The sequence below is a fragment of the Polyodon spathula genome, chromosome 14 (assembly GCF_017654505.1).
Source record: "Polyodon spathula isolate WHYD16114869_AA chromosome 14, ASM1765450v1, whole genome shotgun sequence".
Classification (NCBI taxonomy): Eukaryota; Metazoa; Chordata; class Actinopteri; order Acipenseriformes; family Polyodontidae; genus Polyodon; species Polyodon spathula.
The window spans coordinates 29,475,191-29,500,173 of record NC_054547.1 but is presented as its reverse complement, the minus strand read 5'-3'; the positions used below and the strand labels follow the sequence as shown (position 1 = coordinate 29,500,173).

The window sequence follows — 24,983 nt, the reverse complement described above, 5'->3', positions numbered from 1 at the left end:
CTTCCTGTTTTACTTGTGCTGGGATAAATATGCCTTCCTGCCTCCCACTTCCTTCTGTCTGGTTACTGGTATGATTTTTCCAGTGATCCCCACAGGAATCCCCAATGCAACAAGAAGAATCTTATATCGGGTTTTGTCGTCCCAAAAAGAAAGTGGGGTAAGTGTGATTTTGTCTCAGGGTTTGGTTGGTTCGGGGGATTCAATATCTTTTTGGGGTTTACTAGTTGAAAAACAGCCATGGGGATATATCTCAAAGCCTGCCGGATTTACTGTTGCAATTCAACAGTCTCCTTCTGCTCAGGAAGCCACATGCCACATGTTTGTTTATGATATATATATGCATTAATCCACAAGTAATAACACTTTGTCTAAAGTGTGAAAAACTTCACAAAAGGTACTTTATGATTTATGATGTACTATAGGATATATATTGATACATTATGTGCTGTTGTCTGAGGGGGCGAGGAATTTAGTCAACAGCAAATTGTGGGCGAAACAACTGTGAGTAACTATTGTTTTATTCCCTCCGGTTTGGAAACCAAACAGTTCCTATTCATTTGTACAGTAGCACGTTCTCTTGCTATCTGTCATTATGCAGCCTGTTATTAGTATTTTATATTGAAAAAAATAATTGTAATAGTTGTTACATTGATTTATTATACAATAGGCGCGTGGGATGTAAAACTGAACTGACAACATTGGCCAATAAATACAAAAACAAAACCACCCGTTGAGTTTCATACAGTAGTATAATGTTGGTAGATGGTCTTGAGATGATATGGAATGGAGGAGAAACCCCCTACTGTTTGTATAGCACTATAAATGTTGACTTTAATGTACATTTAGTTAACCTTAATTCTCTTTTATTTACCATCCCATCACAAGGATAGCATAGAAAATGTATCCTAAACCATATACAGTTTTTCATGTGTTTGGCCGTTTACAATTAAATGTCACTTAAATGTTCAATTGCATATATCAGAGCTTCACAATGATGTCCACATCAAAGCAGATTCGAGGCTGGTGGTCTGTAGCAATCCTTTCTACTGATGCCTTTTTCCATATGGGAAAGCCAAGTACTGTACAGTATGTGGAAAACAGAACCAGTCATGAATGATCTGCCCTTTTAACACCATGTTCATCTTGCTGGGGGATCCTTCAAGAGTGCTTTATTTACCCATCTCATTACAGATTCGCTAACTTTAATTGCCCTGGTTTAACAGATACATGAACTTAAAGTGAAGAGAAAAACACACTAACATTAGAGGTGCAATCAGCTACCAACATCCTAATCGAAATCCGCCATAATCAACGAATGGACAACACTTTATTATTGAAACCCATGTCCATCAGGTGATTAATAGCTAAACAATTTGCTGTGTTTTTACCATGATGCTGGTCACACCTGTCAGCTACTTGCACACTCGCTCCCCTGGGTCATCCCAACCCCCCCCTAGCCCTGTCTCTTGCCTGCCTTGCCTGCATGATAAAGCTTCGCTGTTTATATGTTACTCTGTTGTGATTTAGAAGTACATTTTTTATAATACATTCTTTTTACCTACAAAAAATGTAAATACCCCTGATAATATATTTCTTTAAACCTGCATCATACTGCAATGTAAAGCAAATTAATTACATTCTTAAATGTTGTTTAATTCCCCTCGTTTTGTTTTAGTCCCTCTAGGCATCTCTTCAGTTCTGTTTTAAGTGTACTACAGTTATTCATATATAAGGCTGCTCTTCTGAGATTTATAAAACTTGCAAAAAACAACTTGGAGGTAGGAGCAATTTCTTTGTTGTAATTAGCTGTATACCGTTCAAATAGTTTTATTTTCCTCCATTATAATTTGTCATTTACTAATGTTATGTATCATGGGATTAAACAGGTAAGAGAAGAGAAGATAACAATGATAAAAAACAGTCGCATGAAATAGTGCAGGATTTAATAGGCTGTTTATGGCTCTCACATTTTAGTCTGTGCATAGCTTCCCCCACTGTGTTTGGCTAGCTCATTTTAAGCATGACTGTCTATTGTGCCTGTCACTCTTATTGTACCCAGAGCGATGCCAAACATTTGAGCATGGCGATTTAAGTCAGGAGTTAGGACGGCTGTGACACTAATGGTCTTCCTCAGGAACAGGCTTACCCAACAGGAAACCAATTACAAAGTTGAACAACTGCTGACAGCCCCTCCATTTGACTGGGATTGGGATTATAAAAAAATAAGCAACTCTGCATTTCAGGAAAATGTGACATCAGAAGGTAGGATTTTGGAAATCTGTGTCTGTTTGAAGTGGGTTGACAGTGCTTGAAGTGCTCCTTGTTTATTAAAATGCCCTCAGAATAAACAGCAGGGCAAATGTTGCGACTTTTTGTCTTTTTGATTTGTAAATCTTTTGCAAGGCAGGATTCTTTTTATTTAAAAAGTTACACTGCAAGTGGAAAGGAGAAACTAGGGTGAGATACTGTCTATATTTCAATATTTGTATACATGGACTATTTATCTACACACCTGTAATATGCTTCATGAAAGACAACGCTTACATACATGGATTAAATGCAGTACTTTTGTCATACGATGAACTTAATTGCCAGTGCAACACAAGTAGTGTGTTTATCCCCATCATTATTGCAGTTAGTTTTACACTGAGCTGGAGATAGATGCTGATGCTTCCATTGTATTAGGTATTGAGTTGTTAGTGAGTTGCTGTGACATTTGAAAATTATACTGGTTTGCTTGTGTAAATAAATCAGTAATAGTATCTTAGCAATAATAAATATGTTTAGCCTGACTGTGGTATTATTATGAAGTTTATTACTGATCTGTTTAACCATTGATTCATGACTTGGATCCAGTATCACACTATATATAATTAATTATCATATATATATATAATATATATATATATATATATATATATATATATATATATATAATATATATATATATCATATAGTGACTGATATACTTTTTTCTTTTACTTGAATTTAAATTGCATAACGAATATAACTTTAATTAACAAACTGACGTTGTTGTTGTTGTATTTAAGTCAGCGTTTCTCAAAGAGTTTTACCAAAAAATAGATGATTTAACTACTTAAATTGATTGGCCTTGACAGAGTGACCGGAAACTACATATACAACTCCAAGTACACATTTTAATAATTATTATTATTAATAGTAGTAGTAGTAGTAATCATCATATACATAATATATTAAATTATTATATTATTATTATTATATAATATTATTAATTATGCATTAAGTATTATGTTCTTGACGTTTAGAATCATGTAGTCCCTTCAGTTTTTTTTAGGGAAAAGAAAATCCTAAGGCTAATTTATAGATTAATTTATCAATATTATCATGCATTGATCTTACAGTAATCTTTTTTTTTTTTGCCATTAAGCTCTCTGGCGTTACTTTATTTGTGAATTCACCTCCAATGCCGTAGCATTAACTCCTTAGTTATTTTATACATTGACTGCTGAGCTGATGAATCTACACATTTACTGGTTAATCTATAGATTTAACGATTTTCCACATGAACATATGTTCCCCACTAAAGGCATTATTTCTACACTCACATCGATAATGTTAACAACAACAGCTACCTAGCTGGCTGCTACACACTAACCAACAAAGGTGTTATCAATTAACACTTTCATCCCTTTGATGACATCCCTCTATACAACATCAGAGAAAAATGATTCCTCACTTAGTTCACTCACTTAGGTAAACTAAAACGTATATGTAATACACAAAACAATCACAATAGCAGATGAGAGGACATGTTTTACAGTGTCTCCTGAATCACCAAAACTGTTCATTAAAAATGAGCTTACTGTTCATTAGTCGTGCCACTGGTGAGCAAGCTGCAGGAGTGCAGAGGGTGAGAGAGCAAGAGAGAGTGACAGGGGCCAGGAGTTCTGCACCAGCAATGTGATCCAGGAATAGAAGATGATTCACAACAGGGATTGTTTGTGGGACCAATAGAAGTATTATTTAATTAATTGATTAAAACCAGAATATACTGTGCATGTGCTTAAATTGAGAATTTTTTAATACTGAGGCTACACACTGCCTCTTAGTACCCGGGCATGGGGTATAGCTGGAGTGGATTGTCATGTGCTGTACTTTATTCAGATTGAGAATATTAAAAGAGACCAAATTAATTAAATGACAGACATTTTGACTCAAAGTCTTTTTCAATGTCTTGTTTAGATTGGGCCAACATTTAAATAAGGTGACTTTCTCCTTGACCATCTATTACCTGTTGTAATGAGCTGGAATCTCAGCCTATTGAGTTGAATGGAGAGGCAAGGGCTGTATGTGAGTCACAATATGCGCGGTTCAAAGATGAAAGTCTTACCATTCAACTGCAGAGCAAGCTGACAGGAGCTGTAACTGAACTGGTGACTTGAAAGTAAAATTTTCTCCATAACATTCTATAAATCTACTGAGACATGACCTGGGTCTTATTGCATTCTAGTCTAGGCGTAAGAAGAGACAAGCTATAAAAAATAAAATAAAAATTATAAACTTGATAACCACTGAACTTTTCAAACTATTTTCAGTATTGTCAATGTGTATAACAAGTCTCACCATCCCCAAGGCTGTTATCTACCGACCCCTCAAAAAAGTTTAGACTGTGAAAACAGGAATGGTTATGGAGAGGAATAAAAAAGAAAAAGAGATGGATGAGCCCTGAATGAATGAATGAATGAAACTGAATGACAGCATTTTAAATTTATATTTCGCTAAGTAGCTTTATACATATTTAAACCAGTCAATTTCTGAGAAGCTGTCCTGGTTCTTAAAGTGTACAAATGCACACATGAATGTAAGCCAGATGTCTTCTTTCAATATTCCATTATTTTCACAGTCAGACGTTGCTATATATCAATACAGAGGTAAAAGATACATACTGCTATTCAGTGTCTTGAACCAAAACTACAAACGCAGTGGATCTCTGCTAAACAGCAACATCAGGTCATATCATTAAAGCTGCATTTATTAACTGCAGTCAAAACATTGTTTTCCTATATTCATAATATTAAATAATACCAATCAAACTGAAACATTTTACATCTGTTTAGTTTTAATTGATAACAGTAATAAAATAATATGCATCTTTCTCTGCCCAATAGTGCAAATATTGTAACCTGGATAAAATCACAGAAAATACATATGAACAACTCAAGTTCCTGCTTGAAACTTAAGTGTCACAGATTCTTGATAACCTTAATTCTTTTAGTTCTGCTGTCTTGATAGATTTCACAGGTTCTTCACATTAGATCCTGTGCAGTCCTGTTTAAAATGACTCTCTCTCTCTCTCTCTCTCTCTCTCTCTCTCTCTCTCTCTCTCTCTTCTCTCTCTCTCTCTCTCTCAGTGCAGAGTTCCCATGAGGTTTGGAAGTGCCTGTCTGTAGAACACTCGGGGTTAACAATCTGGTAATATGATCTGCAAAGTGCAGGACCTATTTTAGTGGAACACTTTTGTCTTCTAGACCACCTGACATTGTGTATCGTTGTGCTCTGACATTTGTCACAGATTTTAAACAACTATATAATATAAGCAGTCATTGTGGTTCACATTATACCAGAACAACACGCTCCATTGACTTCCGGGAAGAGGAACATGCATAGCTAACCTTAAAATGGCAAGAAGGGTGTATGGGAAACTGCCAGGGAATATGTTTTACTCTTAGGCACCCTGACAGCTCTGCTTTAGGTGTTTAGATTTTTAACCTCTTCAGATTTCTTATGCACACAAGTTTTACACACAGTAATTGCAAATGCCAAATATGTTTTACAAGTAATGTTAGCAGCTGAAAACATGGCAAGGCAGGACCACCAACATGCAGTCAAGACCTTAGGACCAAGGTTTCACAGATGGGGGCAGGAGCTAATTTTACCACTCAAACCCCAGACAGCAACAAATAAGGCTGTGATAGCAGGCAGAACACTGTTCATATAGTGATACAAACAGAAGTTCCAAAAATCTGTTTAACCTCTTTCAGTTTTCACTTCCAGACACAATTTGACATATTATAATTTCATTTACAGTTTGAAATAATGATAATTTAATAAACTCAAAAGTAATTATTCAGTGTAAATATTCACTTTCACACATGTTATCTGCCATTTCCAGCTGGTTTTGGCAGTGAAACATACTTCCTCTCATCCCTGTGCTCTTGTGGACTTCTTCCTGACATTTATTTTGCTTTTATGCATTGTGGTTTGGCAAGCTGGTCTTTGGTCTCATGCAGGGTGTACAAATATAGTTTACACTGCATGTAAATATCGCAATTATCAACATTATACCAGTGTATGTGAACCATTTTGTAATACAGTAAATCCTTCATGCAAAAATTATTATTAAATGTACCCACTCTTCTGACTCTTGATACTCCTTATTCATTTATCTTCTACTTCTGAAATATATTTCTGAGTATTAATCTAAAACCTAATCACTTTTCAATTTGCTCCTACCAGTGGAATCATTAAATTGTCATTTATGACATGGTGTGTAATAACTCATTCTCAGCTTTCAAAACCTAGTTTATTTATTCTCATTAAGAATGCTCCGAACTAAATAAAAAAAATATTTGAATGTCAAAATATTGAGAGGCTGCCTGGAACAAATGCTTCAATTAAGTAACAATACTGTTTGCTAAAGGAAAACCGATGTCAACAAGTATGCTGTAAAATTGTTCATGCAGCCATTTTTCTGGGGGGTTGGGGGGAGTTCAGAAACATTTCTTTGGTACTTTCATTTCAAAGGACATTTTAAATGTAAACAACATTTGTAGGTAACACAGCATTCTTTCATTTTATGGTAAAACATTTAGGGTGAAAAAGTAAGGATACCAACAGGGGACAAATTTAGTCATTTTTGTCCAAATGTAAAAATGTTGACTTGTTCCCATGGATAGAGAATTTGAAAAGCAAACTGTTACAGAATTAGCAAGAAACAGCTAATGTTTGCACAGCTCTTGTGTGAATCCTGAGCTATTTGTTTGAAGGCTTTTAACAAAAACGTGTTTTCTTTTCAGAAAAATACAGATGTTAAATGTGGTAAATGTTTTGTAAACATTGACCGAAACATAAATTAGCAAAAAATATCTTTAAAAGAAATATGACCTTGAAATATGTTTTAATTTGTGAAAAGAATCCCTTTTTTTAACCTATAACTGAACTTTGATCTTACAAATAGCACATGGCTGGATGCTAATGCAGCTTTCATTTCATCAACATGTAAAACAGTTGTATCAAGAGCTTAGCTGATTAGAGTATACCACGAAACATGATGCCCACCAGTTCTTGTAAAATGCAGCCTGTACCAACTGAAAGCTTTGTTGATGATAGGCTAGGATTGTATACTTCCACATAGTACATATAATTTCAGAGTACTTTAATCTGTCAAAGGATTAATGGCCTGCATGCACACTATAGCAATTGTACATTTGATCAAATAATTCATACCTCTTATCTGCCGTATACATCTAGTCATTATTTCAGGTTTGAAATAAGCGTGTCATAGCAAACATGATGACAAGCTTGGGGCTTAAGTGTGTCACTGTTGTAGGGGAAGCAGCTGGTTGGATAATGGCAGGAAGGGGCGGAGACAGTGTCACTCTCTAGGGGAAGCTTCTGAGGAAGTGGGCTAATAAAGCTAATAGAGCAATTGGTCTGTTCATATGATACCAGATATCATGTTTCAAAATGAAAATACATGTTTGCCCTACCATGTTTTTCATTAGGTACAACCACTGTAAGAACAGTAATGACCACTCTTTTTATATACAGATAATGTAACATTCACATTAGTGGTCACTATAGATAGGTGTTTTTTTTGTTGTTTTTTTTTTCCCCCCATATAAATGGTCTAACTCAGGTTGGACTGTGGGTTCTGTCTCTGACAATTTGTTTTTTGGTATAAATAAATAAATAAATAAATTGATAACCTTCCAAGATAATCATTTTCATGTTTATGTTGTTAGCTCTAGCCTATCAGACCACAGATGACTCCCTGTACAGACTCTTTTGACACACAGGTCCTCTGATTTCAGAGCTTAACATGTATTACTCTTTTCATTTTTACACAACCTTTAGCTTCCTCTTGCTGCCTGTTTTTCTGTTGATGTTGAACCAGTTCCCATTGCATTTTAGATGTAAAATATATTAATCATTCTGAAACATACAGCATTTATTATTATTATTTTTTTAAACAGAATGCTTATTATAATTAATCCCCATCTTATCAGCTTCTGTGTCCCACAGGGTTTGATAATTAGACAGGAGAAGTCATTGTTCCAGATGCATTGCCCTCAGCTTTTGTTTGTCCAAGGTCAAATTCTTTCATCAAGGGCCACGTATAACCTTATATAAGTGCTGAATAATGAGAAAAAACAGCTCTGCTTCTTCTGTATGTGACTGTCCACTCCCCAAAGACAAGTTACTGTATACCTAACATTTCTGGGATGCTGAGAACTGGTGTTTACTCCTTTACCTGTACACAATAAACCCTTCTAGAACAGGTACTGTATGTCATGCTGAGAATTGGTTATTGTCTTAGTTTATCTTGCATGTGGTGTGTTGCAGGTTCTAAAAACATATATGTCACGTTAAAATCCATCTTTAATGTGTATATTTAATAGTTAAGTTTTTTTTTTTAAATAATTATTGTTAATAATTATTATTTTGAACAACTAATGTACAGAAATTGGACAGAATGGTAAATAGACATTTATCTAATGTAGACGTCCAGAAAGAGACTATACAGAGATGTACATGCATTTAAAAACATATTGTATATATGTTTCTGTTGCCTTTGATTAAAAAAAAGGGGGAATATATATGAGAATATATATATATATATACACACACACACACACACACACACACACACACACACACACACACACACACACACACACACATATGCTGTGCAAAAAAGTCTTAGACACATTCAGGAGTTAGAATAAATATGATGTTATGAGCATCAACAACTTTCCACTATTATAACAACTTTGACCGTTATTAAGACAGCTTAGTTTGTGTGAGAAGAAACCAAGCTTGTCATTTAGCAATCTTTAATTCACATCGATCAGAATATTCCAAAACCTTCGATCCCAACTCAAAGTAAATTATATATGAGCAGCTAATCTGAAGTGTTGTAGTAGCTAATCCATCACAATTACCCAGTGGTTCTCAACAGGGGTGTGTGAAATAATCGGGGGGGGGGGGGGGGGGGGGGGGGGGGGGGGGGGGGGGGGGGGGGGTTACGTTAACAGCAAAGATTCTGTATTGTACTTATATCACATTATTGTACTTATGTATTTATTAGTTGTTAGGTGTTATTTTTCTGATGTCACATTAGACAGTATTTACTGTGGATTTCAAAAAAAGGTTTGTAAGTTATTGAATTCCCTGTCTGAGCACAATTAGGGATGACAATTTCGCATTTAGTTAAACAGCAGTGTCTATAGAACCAATGTCTTCTTTGAATATTACCCAAGAGATTGACATTGCCCAAGAAGACTAGTATTTTTTAGTTAATGCCCTCCCTTTTATTCTATGCTGGAAGTTATGGGGATCTGTTTTTCTCTGTGCTCCTGTAATTATTGTTTATAATTTAACCCACAAAATGACTCTTATTGGATCTCATGCACTGCAGTAACTAGATTTACTCCTGTGATCTATGGAAACCAAGCTCAAACCTCAAATGATTTCTTTTGACACTCATGGTCTGGAATTAATCAGTGTTTTACAAAGGGATATACCAGTATTATTTTTGCCATTGTAGGTGTATTGAAGCGGTGGGATATTTCCATGTAATTGATTAAACTATCTATTTATCCCTGGTTTCATATTTTGGGCATTTTCACTGGTAAGTGGGTTGAACTGATAAGAATGGGAATATTTGAATTATACATTTATTGTATAACATTATCTGAATGTTTTTAGACCTTGCAGCCCTTATTCTTGATAGTACCTTAAAAAGAAAAAAAAAAAACATGCCAGACTTCAAAATATCTATAGTTGCACTAAAAACTAAGTGTGTAAAACAGGGAATCTCTGTGCTGCCCTGTGGCAGTTGGTACTGTTTTATGTTCAGGCAAGTTTTACTACAAGGCATTTAAATGCCATTTTACATTTGCACATCTTACACCTCAAACTACCTTTCCTGGAACTCCTAAGTCTGCATTACAACCATTTTCCACTAGAGTGTTTTTTATACCCCAGACAATTTTTCTCTATACTTCCAACCCCCTCCAACACAAAATACAGTGACAGAGGGACTCAGATTGGGTGTTGTTTTATAGAGTATTGCATTGATGCTGTAATGACATCATCACCCATCCTTTCACGATGACTTTCAATGCACACAAATAGTATGCACCTGCCGTTTCTGTTGACTCCGCAGCAGAATAGCTTTTACATGCTCTGGAAGACAGTTGGAGGATCATCTGACAAGACTGCTTATTAATTACCCATTTTGAATTTGAGGCATTTAACTTTGATTCGTTCCTCCTTAATCCTCCCTTCTTGTCCTCTTGGGGGAATGGATGTAATTTCACTCTTAACTCTTTGCTGGAGAGGCTTTCTGTTGCTGGTCTTTATTTGAAATATATCAATTTGGAACCAATCCATCCCTTACCACCTACTTACTAACCTGTGTTTTAATTGTCTCATTCAGCCAATGAAAAAGCCACATTTATATTCCCATACCAGTACATCATCAAGTGCTGTTTTGGGCAAGGAAAACAAAAAAAAAACACATTTGTAAAAGTAATATTAATGTATCATAGTTCTTATGGTCCTCTCACCCATCCATGAGATAAAGATTCAATCATTTTTACAAGGTGACTTTTCTACACATTTAGAAATAGATAGCAGGTGGAGCTGGTAGAGTTCAAAAGGTTATACTGTCACATAATTTGAGTGGCATGAGGAAGGCTGTTAGTCCCGGCACAGGGTTCTCCAGGCAAGTTAAATTTAAAGATACATGGCAATAACTCAATGCTGGAGTAAGAGAACCTAAAACCATTCCAAATGATTGCAAACATCATAAACAGTAAGAGGAGCATAAAGAAGAAATGACAACAACATTTAATGGTACTTCTTCTTAAAATTACAGTAAGGTTTATTCCAGTCATTTGTAAGCACTAGTTATTTTGGGACAGTGTACATTAATGTTGACCTCAGGGTTTTCACAGTTGCTCTTGGTGGAAAGTTGACCCCAGAATAGTTGCTATGGCTTGCTTTATTTAGAGATGAATTTCAATTGTTGCTACCTTTGATGAGGTTCATTATCCTACCTGCACAGGTCCATTAATTCTCCATTAGTTCCAGTTAGTTTTTTAATCTTTTCATTTCAGTTTAAATTGTCCCTGGCTGTGTTCATAATGCATACACTGGCACTCAAAAGCCTGCCAAGAAGTTACACAGATATGAGGTAGCTATAAGTGGTTTTCCCACTGCTGCAACAACCTGCGTCGTTCATTTACACACTAGGAACCAGGCAGCACAGCTTAGTGTATCAGTAGGGAAGCCATTTATTGCTGCATCACAACTGTGGAGCATTCTGTCTTATTTTAGATTGTTTATAAAACAAACTACATAAGTTCAACTACTGTACATTTACCAAAAAAGTCACACTACAGTGTTTTAGAGAAAAGGTGCGCAACCAAAATTTTATCATGGGCTTGCATGATCCTGTTTTAGAGGATGAAACAAGTCTAGCAAGGCATGGCAATGGAAAATGATATGACGTTAATATATTACAAGCAGCTATTTTTCTTTTCTGGCTTCACAGCGACATGTAGCAGTGCTTGTAGTGCTCTGCTTGCTGTTTTCATTGCTATTGATTGATGGGTCCAATTGGTCAAACAAAGAGTTGACATTTCATTTTCTGTCTCAGTAAAATATTGCTTTAACTGTTGATTAAAAGTAGCAGTGATGCATGACCAGGTTTCTTTAATAGATCAACCACAATGATGTTGAAGGTAAACTAGGATTACAATATGAACAGGGTTCCCTAATTATATGCATATTAAGCTTATTAAAATTTTTCTGGTTTGTAACACTTCTTTAATGCAAGTTAAGGCTTCCATGAATATGAATCACACAAAGGGTACCCTATATAGAAGTTTACCATAGTAAAAGCACAGCAAAGTGTAACGAAGAACAGTTTATAAAAGCATTATAAAGCATTATAAAGCACAGAGAGATATGGTAAAGCATATTGAAATAGATGGCAAACCAGGGTAAACTGATAAATTGCAAATGCATAGTATAACCATGGGAAAAGCATGGGAAAAGTTAAAAAATGCAGAGCATAAACTTTTATAAGGGGTAATAGAGCTGAAAAGCTCCCTGTACAAGGTAATTATACATTGTTTAGAATGGGAAATTAAAACATGAAAAAAAAAAAAAAACTTACATAATGTCATTATTTCCACAGGGATAGAAGAATGTCAATATTTGCATGTTCTGCAAATATACGAAATCACTATTTGAATGATCTAAAAGGAACATTACATTTTAAAACTACATATTTAGTATTCTGAATGCTGCAATCTTACCTATACTGATACACAATTTATTTCCAGTACAGCATACCCCTGCTAATTGTCTTGAAGATTTCAAATTCACATGCTATCGACCATAACATGCAATTATCAGGACCATCTAGGTGTTGGTGTTGCCCCACTAGATATAATTAACAAATACTTTAAATTATAAGTGCCTAATGTATTATTTGGCATTTATTAAAACAGGTATCCAAGTATGAGTATTCCCCTGAATTCCATATTCATATTCATATTAGTTTCATTACAGCACTTTCGTCTTTATGTAAACTAAGCACTGTATTCCAACCAATCTTGGCCCAGAACACTGCCATAATTACTATGACCAGGATTCATGGCCATTGTTAAAGGACCCTGTTCTCTACATAAGGACACTTTTTTAGAAGGGTATAGCAAAATCTCAGGTTACACAGTTCTTAGAAAACGTGAGTAAGTTCGGAGTGAACTTTCAACTCTCTAAAAACAACTGTTTATGAACTGCACACTTGCTTTAATTAAGCAATATGTACTTTACTTCAACTTGATGTGAATGTGATGTAAGTGGAAGGTGTTACAGCTACCTGTACGACACTGATAATCATGCATGTGTTTTCTGCAGACTGTGTTATTTGTATTACTCGGGTAGCCGTTAGCAATGACAATTTCGACAGCAATAGTAAAAAGCCTTTTGTTTCTTTTAAACTCATCAACACTGCTGTCCTTTAGAGTTTCCCTTCTGTGATGTTATTAGTGGCATAATTTCATGCAAGATTAGGCATGTAATTATGTGTTAAATGGGGGAGGTTATCCTGGATCACGCTGCTAATGATGTCAGCTTTGTTAACGATGCTACATATGGACACTGTGTCCACTAAAAGAATAAAGCAGAAACCTTACCCTCTAAACAGGGGAGTGTTGATGGGGTGCTATTTATAGTGTACTACTTTCATCTCATATAAAGGCAGGGTAATTGATTAGATAATAAGTGCCCTTGGAGTTCAGGTTACAGAGCTTGGCAATTATAGTGAATAAATGTTTCCTGTATACTTATATATATACTTATACTCCACTGCTGATGAGCATTTATGCCCACAAAAGGTTGCTCATTTCTATACAAATTGACAAAACTACAGTATATTCTGTGTCCTTTTCTGCTGTGTCCTCAACTTGGAAAAGCATGAAACAGTGGCTGAAACACTAATAAGCGAACTGGACCCATGTGAAATGCAATTACTGTTAGCAATGAAAACTGAGATCTTGGAAATGAAATGTAAGATACAGGTTATGATGGAGCGTGACATCTTCAGCATTTGAGGCTAAACTTACATTCAATGAATCTAACTGGTGGTGGACCTAAATTGTCATTTAAATCATAAATGGTGGCGTTTTATACATCTTCACAGACAGAAATACCCATACTGTTAAATGTATTGTTTTAAGACTTGGTACACAAAGGGCCTTCTTCTAATTACCCAAGCAATGACAGCATTTAAATCTGCCTCAACTTGTCGAAAAACTAAATATTTCTTAAAAAAACAAGTGTACCTGGCACAGTGAATATCTCAAACAGTACAGTAAGTAGGAATACATCCTCAGAATGTAGCAGTGATCTGTTACATCTATTGTAGTTTCCTGTGATGTACACTGTCTACTTTTTACCTCTTCTACCTAACTTACTCTTGTACTGTTTTCCACCATAGGAATATTCTTGATTTAAAAAGTCTGCAACCTTAGCGATCAATGATAATACATTACGTTGGGGACCAAAGACAACCTTTTTTAATTGACCGGGTATGTTATATGGATGGAGGGACCCATTGCCTCTACAGTTACTTTTTAGGGGAAGATATTGTATGCACACTGAAATGTCAAACAGGTTTAGTTTATATTTAGTTTATAACACAGACAACTGCATTGTGGAAGATATGCATTAAACAAAAACCAAGTAATTATATTTTTTAATTAAAATTGAACAGATGACAGGAAACTGCTGCTTTAAATTGCAAACAGTGTGGCACAGCATTACTGAGTAAGCTCTCATGGAGGAGATTGCAAATACCAACTGGGAGAGAGATGGAAACTGTTCACAAGAGTACTAAAAATGACATGTATGTCTTTGTTTATAAAATGTATTTACCTATGTACTTTTTATTATTATGTAGTGTTTATTTATTTTATTTTGTTGTTTTTTTTTAATGTATTGATCCACAGAGCTGAGGTATTAAACGTAGATGGCATGTGAACATTGTTCCGCGGGCATGCCACTAGCTTGCCCTATACTGCACTGGAGGGACCACCTCTTCTCTTTGGAGGTTTAAAGGGCAACTCAAGGGCGCTGGAACTAGGGATGCTGGGGGTGCTGCAGCACCCCTTGACTTTGCATGGCTTCCATCATATACAGGGGTTACAGTTTTGTTCAATGGCTTTCAGCACCGCCACTTGGTATAAAACAAAACATCAGCAAAGAAAGTTTGCCAATGTAATCGCTGGCCTCTCTTTCTGAGACTGTTACAAAGGTACCAAGAGCCAAATTTGCCATATTGTTTATTTGTGATTGTTGCAACCAATTGGATAGCAATTTCCTATTGAACGGAGCAGGCTTCAAACCCAGGCTTTCAGAGAAGGAAGGCTTGAGTAACTACCCACATGAGACCTTACTAATGCATTATTAATATTGCCATTTAAATGCTGTTGTTACATTTCATAGAACGATAAAAAAAGGAGAGTGTAGTTAGTTAATACATTTTCTGTCTCATTATCTGGTTTAACAGATATAATCCTAGGTGACACTATACAATATGAATGATATATTACAAAGCTAGCATTTGCTGGTTCTACATAAACCATGAAGATTGCCTGAAAAAGAGTTAATTTGTTTCAGGTGCACAGACGAAAGAGCGGAACCCTGATATTTACTCTGTACGCATTGGCAGTCAATCACAGCTCTGAAACACCTGCGCCGCCATTTGCTATTAGTCTCTTAGGCAGAGCTAATCACAGAGTCTATGCAGAGGTGACTTTAAACTACAATTACATCTCGCTGCTCATTTATGGTAACAAATCAATGCCTTCCAACTGCACCATCATGCCCAATCATTATTATACCATCAACAGAGCTAAGAGAATAAGTGTTTGCTAGCGAAGAAATTTAAAGTGCAATGTTAAAAATGGTTTGCGAGTTGGAGAAGGCTTTGTCTGTACTCATGTGGATGAGATGTGTCTATGCTGCCAGATCGAGGTGATTTGACAGGGATGTTCAACCTCTAGCTCCTATGCACTTTATGCCAAAGCACACCTGTTGAAGACTTAAGAAGAAAAAAAAGAGCAAGAACAAGTGGGCTAACTTTCCTTCTCGGTGGATTGTATTTTTTAGCAAAGACCATGCAAACTGGAACCTGGCAGATCAGAAATGCTTAAATGGGAGAGAGGCTTTCTTTCGTAACAACCAAAATTACATTTTCACTGTTGAGAAAGTTTGATAAAAACAAATACTTTGCATTTGGGGTGCTGGAATGCATGTCCCGGGGGGCACTTATTGCATCAGGCCACGATGTTCTTGGCTGCTCTGTTTCAGACACTTTCTCTCTCTCCTAGGTCTTTTGCTCATCAGACTCAAAGCTCTGCAGTAAGCAGAAGTGGAGGAGGTGGGAAGTTCAGCAAGATGTTTCTTTGGACGGGCAGCATAGCTGCACAGGGCAGCCAGTATGAAAGAAGGTACTGTAGTTCTTAAAATTGTTCAATTACAGGGTTCCTGTACAAAAAGCAATATCTACGTCTAGGCAAAATAATAGGCCAGAACAGTACTTAATAATGCCCATGGCTGTGGCTTGTTTTGCTGAAATGTTACTTGCACTAACTGCAGTATTTTATTAATATGGGTTGGATAGCTACTGTGCAACAAATAAGTTATTAGGGAAGCATTTTTCACTATATGACACCATTTCACTCATCTAGGGAAAAGGTATGGTTAGTCTTTTGATTTTGTTCCTCGTTAGTGCATTTTGGATGTAATCTTAAGTCTAAACCCTTCTATTTTTTTAACCCAGTTTATATGGCAAAAAATAGAAAGAAAATCTTATGTGCATGATAAAGTAATCACATATATATATATATATATATTATATATATATATATATATATATATATATATATATATATATATATATAACCTACAATATATATATACCACCGGTAGCAAGCCATACGTTCTCTGCCACAAATGTATTTTTTTTACATTTAACTTGTGTAACTTGTAACAGTAACTTGTGAGTCAAAAAAAACAAAAACACAGTAAAAAACATTTCCTGTGCCATTGCAGATCTAAAGATACAGAAAACTGATCACATTATTTTCAATTGATGCTGTTGATTTTAATTTTGAGGTGCTAGATAAAGTCTTGAATAGAAACAACTGCAACAATCAGCTTACCAGAGTGGGTCAAAATAAACGACAATATAATAACAACAACAGTAATGCTCAACAGAGGCATCTAGTAGAGGATCTTATTAGTGTAAGATTATTTTATATGGCGCTGACACTAAACCGTTAACCCTGCAATTCAACTGTAAAAACATTCACAGTCAATACAATCCCATGAACCCGCAGATAGGATCAGGGCTGGCTTAAAACCATCAACTTGGTTTGTACCGTTAAAAAATGTGGGTGCAGAAATACTGGCATGCAAAAATCTGTGATAAATTTACTGGTCTTTTAATAGTATTTTTATATATTTCTGAATGTTTAATAATTATAGAAAAAACAAAAATGTGCCTGGTGTTGTACTTAGCGTACCAGTACTGATAAATGGTGTAAAATAGGTTTGTATTCCTTGTCAGGAAGAACTATACAGTATGCAGTTTAAATATGTAGTGGTATATACATTAAGATACATATTTAGGAAAGATATTAATATCAGTTATATACTGTATGTTTTCTTGTAAATTGTTTTCAAATCAATATAAGAGAAAAGGTTCCCTATATATGATATCAGGGAGCTTGCATGTAATTCAAAACCATTGCATGTAATGGCTAGCGTGTGATTATTTGGCTCACACAGATAATGTAGTGGCTAGCCGCTAGCCCATTTCAAAGGGAAGGGGAACTTGAGTCCCCACAGCTTGAACTACCTTTGGGAAATGTTAATGTCAATAAAGTGATAATTAATTAAACACACACCAAGGAATTCTATGTTGGTCTGAATCTGAAGATGATTGTGAGACTCTGTAGCTTTAAGGTTGCCGCACACATCATAAGCAGTATTCACATACATCTGGAGCTGACAGATGGTTTAGATTCTGTTATAGGTAAAAACCTGGAAGTTTCCCATCTACAAACACCCCTGGCATTAGAGGGCAATTAATTATATTTATGATTTGAGACCTGAAACCTGAGAACCTTCTGTGCACTTAAAAAAAAAAAAAAAGAAGATTGATAATGTTTTGGTTTGTTTACACTCCTTTAATGTAGTTTTTGCTGGAGCAGCAGATGGTTATACAGTTTGTGATATCTTCAAGTTATGATATCACTCACAAAGCAACATTTAGAAAGTGAAAAATGTAATAAGAAATACATTTTAAAAAAAGACTATCCACTTCTTACAAGTAACATTTATCGGAACACAGCTTTTGACCAAATGGTCCCACTTCATAATAATTACAGAGTAATTAATGAGGTAATTATTTGTAATTCTCTCTCTTTCACCCATAATGACTGTTAATTCTGTTAATAATAATTAGGATTGAGGGTGAGACAATGAAATACCAAAAAACTCACACTTTATAATAAGTGAAATGTGATTGCACAAGCATATGATTGACTTTTGAATAAGCATAATAGTTCACCCTCAAGTCCACCCACAGATTTGCTCACCAGGCTCAAGGCTTCCAAGTGCATGCCAAGGTACCTGCTTCCCACTTCCCACTGCAGGTCTCACATGCATAGGTCGGACACAAACCCGGGACCTCCTGCTTTGAAGCATAGCGCCAATACAGCTATACAAAAGAGCCGGCTCCCTTACAGGTGCAGATAATGGGCTTATGTCTTCATGTTTGGATTTCATCACCTACAAGCCCTGACTTCTACCCCCATGCATGCTACAGTATTACCAATAGGAGTGCTGAATGAATATGAATTCATATGTATTCAGTGTCAGCCCTTACATTGTTATGTTTGAATTACTAACACTAATTACAAAGTGCAATACATTTTTTTAATGAACCAAAAATGTAAAAAAATAAAAAAAAAACACTTTTTTTTATATACTTTGGGCTACAGCACAAAGTATTTTTTGATCATGTGATCCTGCATTAGCCAATTGGGATGTGATTTGCAATCTAAGGGTTTATAAATAAAAAATTAAAAAAATCTATTTAAAAATTCTGTTTTTCTTTTTTATCAGGACTGTTTACCAGAAAATCAGAGCACACAGCCACCTGGATAAGAGGAAGACAAATACTGCTCTAAAGGCAGGGGAGGACCGGGCCATTCTCCTGGGCCTCACCATGATCATGTGTTCCGTGATGCTGTACTTCATCCTGGGGATCACAATCTTCCGATCCTACATGGATAGGTAGCACACTTACTATGTCTGTGGTACTAGGGGAATGAATTAGATTGTCATAGGATGTAGTTTATTTGTTTCCAACTGGGCATCTTCTGCTATCTGGTAAAGCAGTTGGTTGACAGATGTTAGCAAATATATATATATAAATCTATACAATAATTTAAAGTGACAAGAGATGTAAAGCCAAGCGTTAACCCTCAGCCACAAAAACAAGAGATAAACTATAATTATAATTATATATTAATTATAAAAAAAGTATAAAAATTGCAGTTACAGCAAAGTCAATGTCTTAGTGCAATAGGTCACCCAAATTAATAATAGGCCTTGTCCACAGAAAATGCAATATTGCATACACACACACACACACACACACACACACACACACACATATGTGTGTGTGTGTGTGTGTGTGTGTATGTGTGTGTAAGATATTCTTCACAACCTCAATCACTGTTATAAGTAATAAACAGCCACATTATTTAAAGTGTGACTGACATTTTAAAACATCTTTTTTTTATTCTTATAACTGGAAATCTTAATTTCAAGGAGCTCTCTAAAAAATAGACAGCAGGTATACGAAACTTCAACGAGTGTAGGGTGCTGCTGCTGTTATTATTAACCAGAAGGCTTTGAAAGTGATCTACTAGAAAAGCAAAATGACCTCGTCCCATTGCAGATTGTACTGGGATAAGTGTCAGTTGGACAATTAAAAAGCAGCTGGGGCTTAATATCTGCGAATGGAGAGAGGAACTGACGTACAGACCAGCCAGTAGTCTGCCAACATGGGAAGTGACTCACCAGCCAGCAGATTTGAGTATAATAGCACAGCTTGTTCAACTGAGAACCCAATGAGACTTTTCTTTAAAGAGTTGACCAAGATTTATAACACTGGAAGGAGCATTGTGTTCTGTACAGTACCTTACTTGTAACAGAAATCACACCGGGAGATGCTTTTTATCATACTACTAGCTCATGGCTCCAGTGAAGAACAGCTATGGCATTCTGTATCTGAAATAGATTAAACCAAAAGGCAAGATCTTTCACAGTTACAATTTATGAACAATAATTTAAATCGCATTTTAAGCAATGTTAGTGGCTTTTTAAATACTTTTTTCACACAGTGTTCTCCCGTAGCAACGCAGTTTTTATATGTGTTGCACAGTCCAAGAATGTTGTGTAAGGCCAAATTACATTTGATCATTTGCAACAGTGTTACGTTCTTCTCATTAAATTATTTTTGATAAGAGATGCAATTTCTAAGCACTCAGGAGGCAGCAACAGTTTCTCAGGACTTGACCTACTAACACCTGTCATAACTGTGGTATGGTTTTTTTAATTGTTAAGATTTTTTACCAAAGCAATCGTATTTGTAAATATTTCTAAATGTAGCTTTACGCATTTGAATGTGTGCTTTTTCTACCCTCTGTAAAGATGTGTGTGTGGGGGGGTAGCTTTTCAAGGTCAACCTCCTTGTGTACTTTATAAAGCTACCTCCTTGAGGTAGGATCCAGTAACTGGTGCATAACCACTTCATGCTCTTTCTTCATACTTACCTCAAGCATCTGGACGGAGGAGTCGTGGTGCACTGTGCTCAACTCTAGCAACATAGGAGATATGACCTGTACGTTCAGCTGTGGCTCAGACTGCTATGGAGTATCAAAATATCCCTGTCTGCAGGTCTTTGTCATCTTGAACTCCTCTGGAGAAGTATACCGGCTGTCCCACACGGAGGAGACTCTGGAAATCAACCCTGAGGTGAGCAGCAGACATAACACTATGTCTATGGCTTTTGGTTACCTCTGAGTTCTGTATGATTTTATATTGCATTTGCAATTGTGATCATTATTTGTTAATGCTTAGTTCAGAGAACCATGTTGTAGAAATGACAAATTAAGACAACAGATATCACTATTTGATAAATGCATATTACATTGATTGAATGCAAAAGTGTGTATATTTTACAACATAAGAATCGGTTAACAAATCAAATAAAACTGTTTGTCCTAACTGTTGTTTTTTTCTGCTTTTTTTCTAGTGCTTTTATGTACCAAAATGCAAAAAGACGTGCAACATGACCGTAATCGAGAAAATTGCGGAGTATTTCAAAAAACATCAACAGTTTCCATGCTTTCATGACCGAGAAAGAAAACAAGAGAATGTTCTTTTGACTAGACTGTACGGGCCCAGTGCTCTCTTTCACTCCCTCTTCTGGCCTACCTGCATGCTCATTGGAGGTACCCTCATCATCGCCATGGTGAAACTCACTCAGTATCTCTCCTTGTTCTGCGAGGGCATCAGTAAAATCAAAAGGTGAAATGTAAAAGGAAAAAACTCTTACACCACGCCTAAGAACCTTAAGAAGTGTCACAAATGCTATATTCCCAAAATACTTTATCTGAAAAGTCTTGTTTGCCACCATTTGCTAACACTTTTATGTTGCTAATATTGAAGGGTCAAGCATAAAAGCGGCATATTCCTCATTTCTGGACATTTTGATCCAGGTCTATGGAAGGCGACTGTTCCTGCCTGTCACACGAAGGCATTCTAGAATGGAATACTTCCAGTCACCATCATTTCACATCTGGAAATTTGGATGCCACAAGCTTTTCTCAGTGTGAAAGAAAAGTGTTCCATATAACTGCAGCCATAAAAATTGTCATTATTAACGAAGAAAACAATGAATCTCTTTCAAGCGAGAACACATCAGAAAACCAGCAAGAAAGGAAAAGAAAGTCTATCCATCAAATTTAAAGCCAAGAAATACCAAAACGCAGAGTGAAATTGATTGCAGTGCTTTTTCAAGTATGCTCAAATCAGTGATGCTCAAGTAATGCTTGTTGGAGGATCAGGACTGTGGGGTGGTATAACACAAACTCTAACCAAAACATCAGGTAAAAATGTCTATGTATTCATATCTATGTACCAATGAGTTGACCTGCTTCTTATCATGCTTAAATTCTATTTTCACAAAACCAAATCAACAAAGGACAGGCCAGCTTTATACACTGAAGTGTAACCCATTGTGCACATCTCAAGAGGTGTAATGTGATTAGAATGTTTTCTATACAGATGGAAAAGGGAAAAACATCCTGCTAAAGTTAAGGTAGCTGTCACACAGTAAAACAGTGGACAGTTTATTGTGATGCTCTTGTTTTTATAACGTCCATTGTATTATGCTACTTTGTTGCATTATAATTCACACCCTCCTTGGACAACAATGCTAGTGTGACAAGCTATGCCCTTGACCCCTTGGTGCTAGCAGCAATCAGTTGACATACTGTCAACCAAATTTCAACTGTCATGTGACGTCCCAGATTCCTGACCAGCAAGACATTTCCAGAGAGGCATTTAGAAACAGTTTCCCTGTTCCATGGAGGTTCAAACCCACAAGATGGAAATTGCTTAAGAAATTGCTTTGAAGTTTTTGTACTGTTGATGATTTTTTCTTTTTCTTAAAACTACAATGATTCTGTAATAACTTATACCTGGGGCCAACTGGAAGCAATGGATTATGGACATTTCCCACAGAATAATACTGTTTAAAATAACCTTACTTAATTAAAAAAGCAAAATGTTGCCAGTGCATAGAATTTTAACATTGAGGATCGCACTTATAAATCGGTTGCCGTCACACATGCCTTGACTGACACCTTTAACACCTTTATGATATATTTTGCAAAAATGAGAACTAAAGAAATCTGGAGTAGCTACAAAAATCTGGATCATCTATAAATCTCCAAGGATTTCCCCAAACAATTTGAAAAAATTTACAACAGTGGTGACCAAAGCTGGCCCTTACGCTTCTGGTCTTTGTTCCAACCCTGTGCTAAATTTTTTAGTTGAACCAATTAAACCTCCACCCAGATCCTGAACTAATGATTGGACACCCCTAACTTACGAGATAGCGACCCTGGACATTCGACAGTGTTTTGTCCATAAAAACTTTTGATTTCTTTTCACTTTACTAGAGATCTGCTTGTACTTCACCCAACAGAAAATAAATACATATCTGGTTAGAGTACTGACTGTATTCATAGCTAACATATTTCATAATCCCTTATGTCTGGGTTCAGGCCTCCTTTCAGTGGAGTTTTTACAGGAGAGGGCCAGAACATAGTAACTCCTCGACTGATCTTAGAGACAGACTCCGAGGCAGACCTTTTCACAGCTTGAGGAGCTCAAATAAAAACAGTTTCTTAGGGTACTGGAGGTGGGAATGTAAAAACACCAAGATTAATTAGTGGATGCACTTTCTCCACTATAAACTAAAATTATATACATCTAGAAGCTGACTCCTTGAGTTTTTGGTCATGTTTTTGGAACAAGTCAACAGCAATTATTATTACATCTAACAGCCACCTGTTTCCCTTTTTTAATAGATCAATTCATCTGTTCTGAACATAAGAATTTATAATATAGTAAAACCTGTATTAACAGGCCACCAGTCAATGTTAATTTAGGTTCCACTGCAGAATATTTTTACTGATTCACTTCTATTCAGTTGATGCAAATTTCCTTTCACAAAACTGCAATTGTTTCCTGTTATATTGTCATTCCATCTCTGGTATTCTGTTGAAGTTTTAAAAATTCACATAGTGACTTACTTTTCTATTTCGCTAATGATTAAAAAATAAAGATGATAATTTTTATATGAAAAAATGTGAATCTTTCTTGTGGTTATTTCATGGTATGTACCATTTTCCTTCTCTCAGCATTGGCCTGGAAACACATGCTACCTGCAAGGTCAACTAAACCTCTACATAGATTAGGCATAGTGTCTATGAGTACAATGACCCTCTCTATTCAGTACAGATATTTCAAACAGGCAAGATAACTCCTATTAGGGTGGAGTATGTGGCTGGGTTACCACTGATGCAATGCAAACCACACGTGTCTTTCCAAACTTTTAGAACCTGTTGACAACACAGTGGGCATAGATTTCCTTATAAATAGATAATGTGTAGCACTGTTTATTGTTATCAGTTAAAAACCAATGCCAGGAGGGTTCTGGAGCAATGCGCACCTGACACGAAGCTCAATGCATATCACACATGACTTCGACAGACTTAACACCTCCTGACAGCACTCGGTGGAAATCTACTTCATATAAATGCATTTCACAATCTCTAAACGATTTACAGAATCAACCTCACCGGTTGAGGTCACCGACTGCACAGGCCTCGTCTATAATCAAGTATAAATTCCACTGTAAGGCTGCACATTTCCAGGTTTACACCAGGATCGTTTTATTTTAGCCTGGTTTTCCTTCATTTACACCTTCCCACCTCAGTTATGAAGTAAATTCCAAAACTTCTCAGCTATTCACAGTGGAAAATAGGGTCCAGCTCTTGTATTAGACGTGAACTCACCATCCTTTCTTAGCTGAAATTAACATTGATGTATGCAACCAGCAATCAGATGTTTTTTTTTTATTTATACTGCTTTGTATTGGTATTATTTCCTAGGATTTTTTTTGCAGTGATATCTTACAATAGCGTTTGCACTGAAACAACATGTCCATTGTCTTAGGAGCAGCTCTAATTCAAGTGTTTACATAGGAAGCCTCATGTTGCATTCGTTTGGTTCTTGGATATGATGATTTGGATGCGCTTCCCGTTTAAGTGTGTGTTTGCGTTAAAGATTTCCAACCAACAGATGCTCAGTGGACTCTAACCTGATGTTCTGGTGAATTTGTTCAGCCGAAAGGTCTACAGTTCTGACATTGGCTGTAACATGATCCATTGTACAGTAGAAGTGTTCCAATAGCATCTGGTATAATAGGAAATAGCCACAATTGATGAGTGTTTTGTTTGTGTAAGTATAGAAAAAAAATATTGCTGATG

The 24,983-nt window shown here is 36.1% G+C and overlaps 1 protein-coding gene across 3 annotated transcripts; it reads left to right on the top strand.

Moving 5' to 3' along the window:
* The first annotated feature begins 72 nt into the window (after nucleotides 1–72).
* On the top strand, nucleotides 73–23,772 carry LOC121327419 (calcium-activated potassium channel subunit beta-2-like). Of its 3 annotated transcripts, XM_041271476.1 has the most exons (6): nucleotides 1,749–2,262; nucleotides 5,394–5,454; nucleotides 16,173–16,292; nucleotides 18,976–19,146; nucleotides 20,700–20,895; nucleotides 21,176–23,772. In XM_041271476.1, exons 1-6 carry the CDS (start codon nucleotides 2,121–2,123, stop codon nucleotides 21,452–21,454), a joined length of 969 nt encoding a protein of 322 aa, XP_041127410.1. In that variant the 5' UTR covers nucleotides 1,749–2,120; the 3' UTR covers nucleotides 21,455–23,772. The 3 variants fall into 3 exon arrangements, with proteins under 3 accessions (XP_041127411.1, XP_041127410.1, XP_041127412.1); XM_041271477.1 differs by lacking the exons at nucleotides 1,749–2,262; nucleotides 5,394–5,454 and adding an exon at nucleotides 73–157; XM_041271478.1 differs by lacking the exon at nucleotides 5,394–5,454 and having other exon boundaries at nucleotides 2,181–2,262.
* The last annotated feature ends 1,211 nt before the right edge of the window (nucleotides 23,773–24,983 follow it).

Coding starts and splice junctions, on each gene's coding strand:
- LOC121327419 (XM_041271476.1), top strand. CDS start 2,121: ATGGTCTTCCTCAGGAACAGGCTTACCCAACAGGAAACCAATTACAAA. Junction 19,147..20,699: donor TTCCGATCCTACATGGATAG/GTAGCACACTTA, acceptor ACTTACCTCAAG/CATCTGGACGGAGGAGTCGT. Junction 20,896..21,175: donor CTCTGGAAATCAACCCTGAG/GTGAGCAGCAGA, acceptor CTTTTTTTCTAG/TGCTTTTATGTACCAAAATG.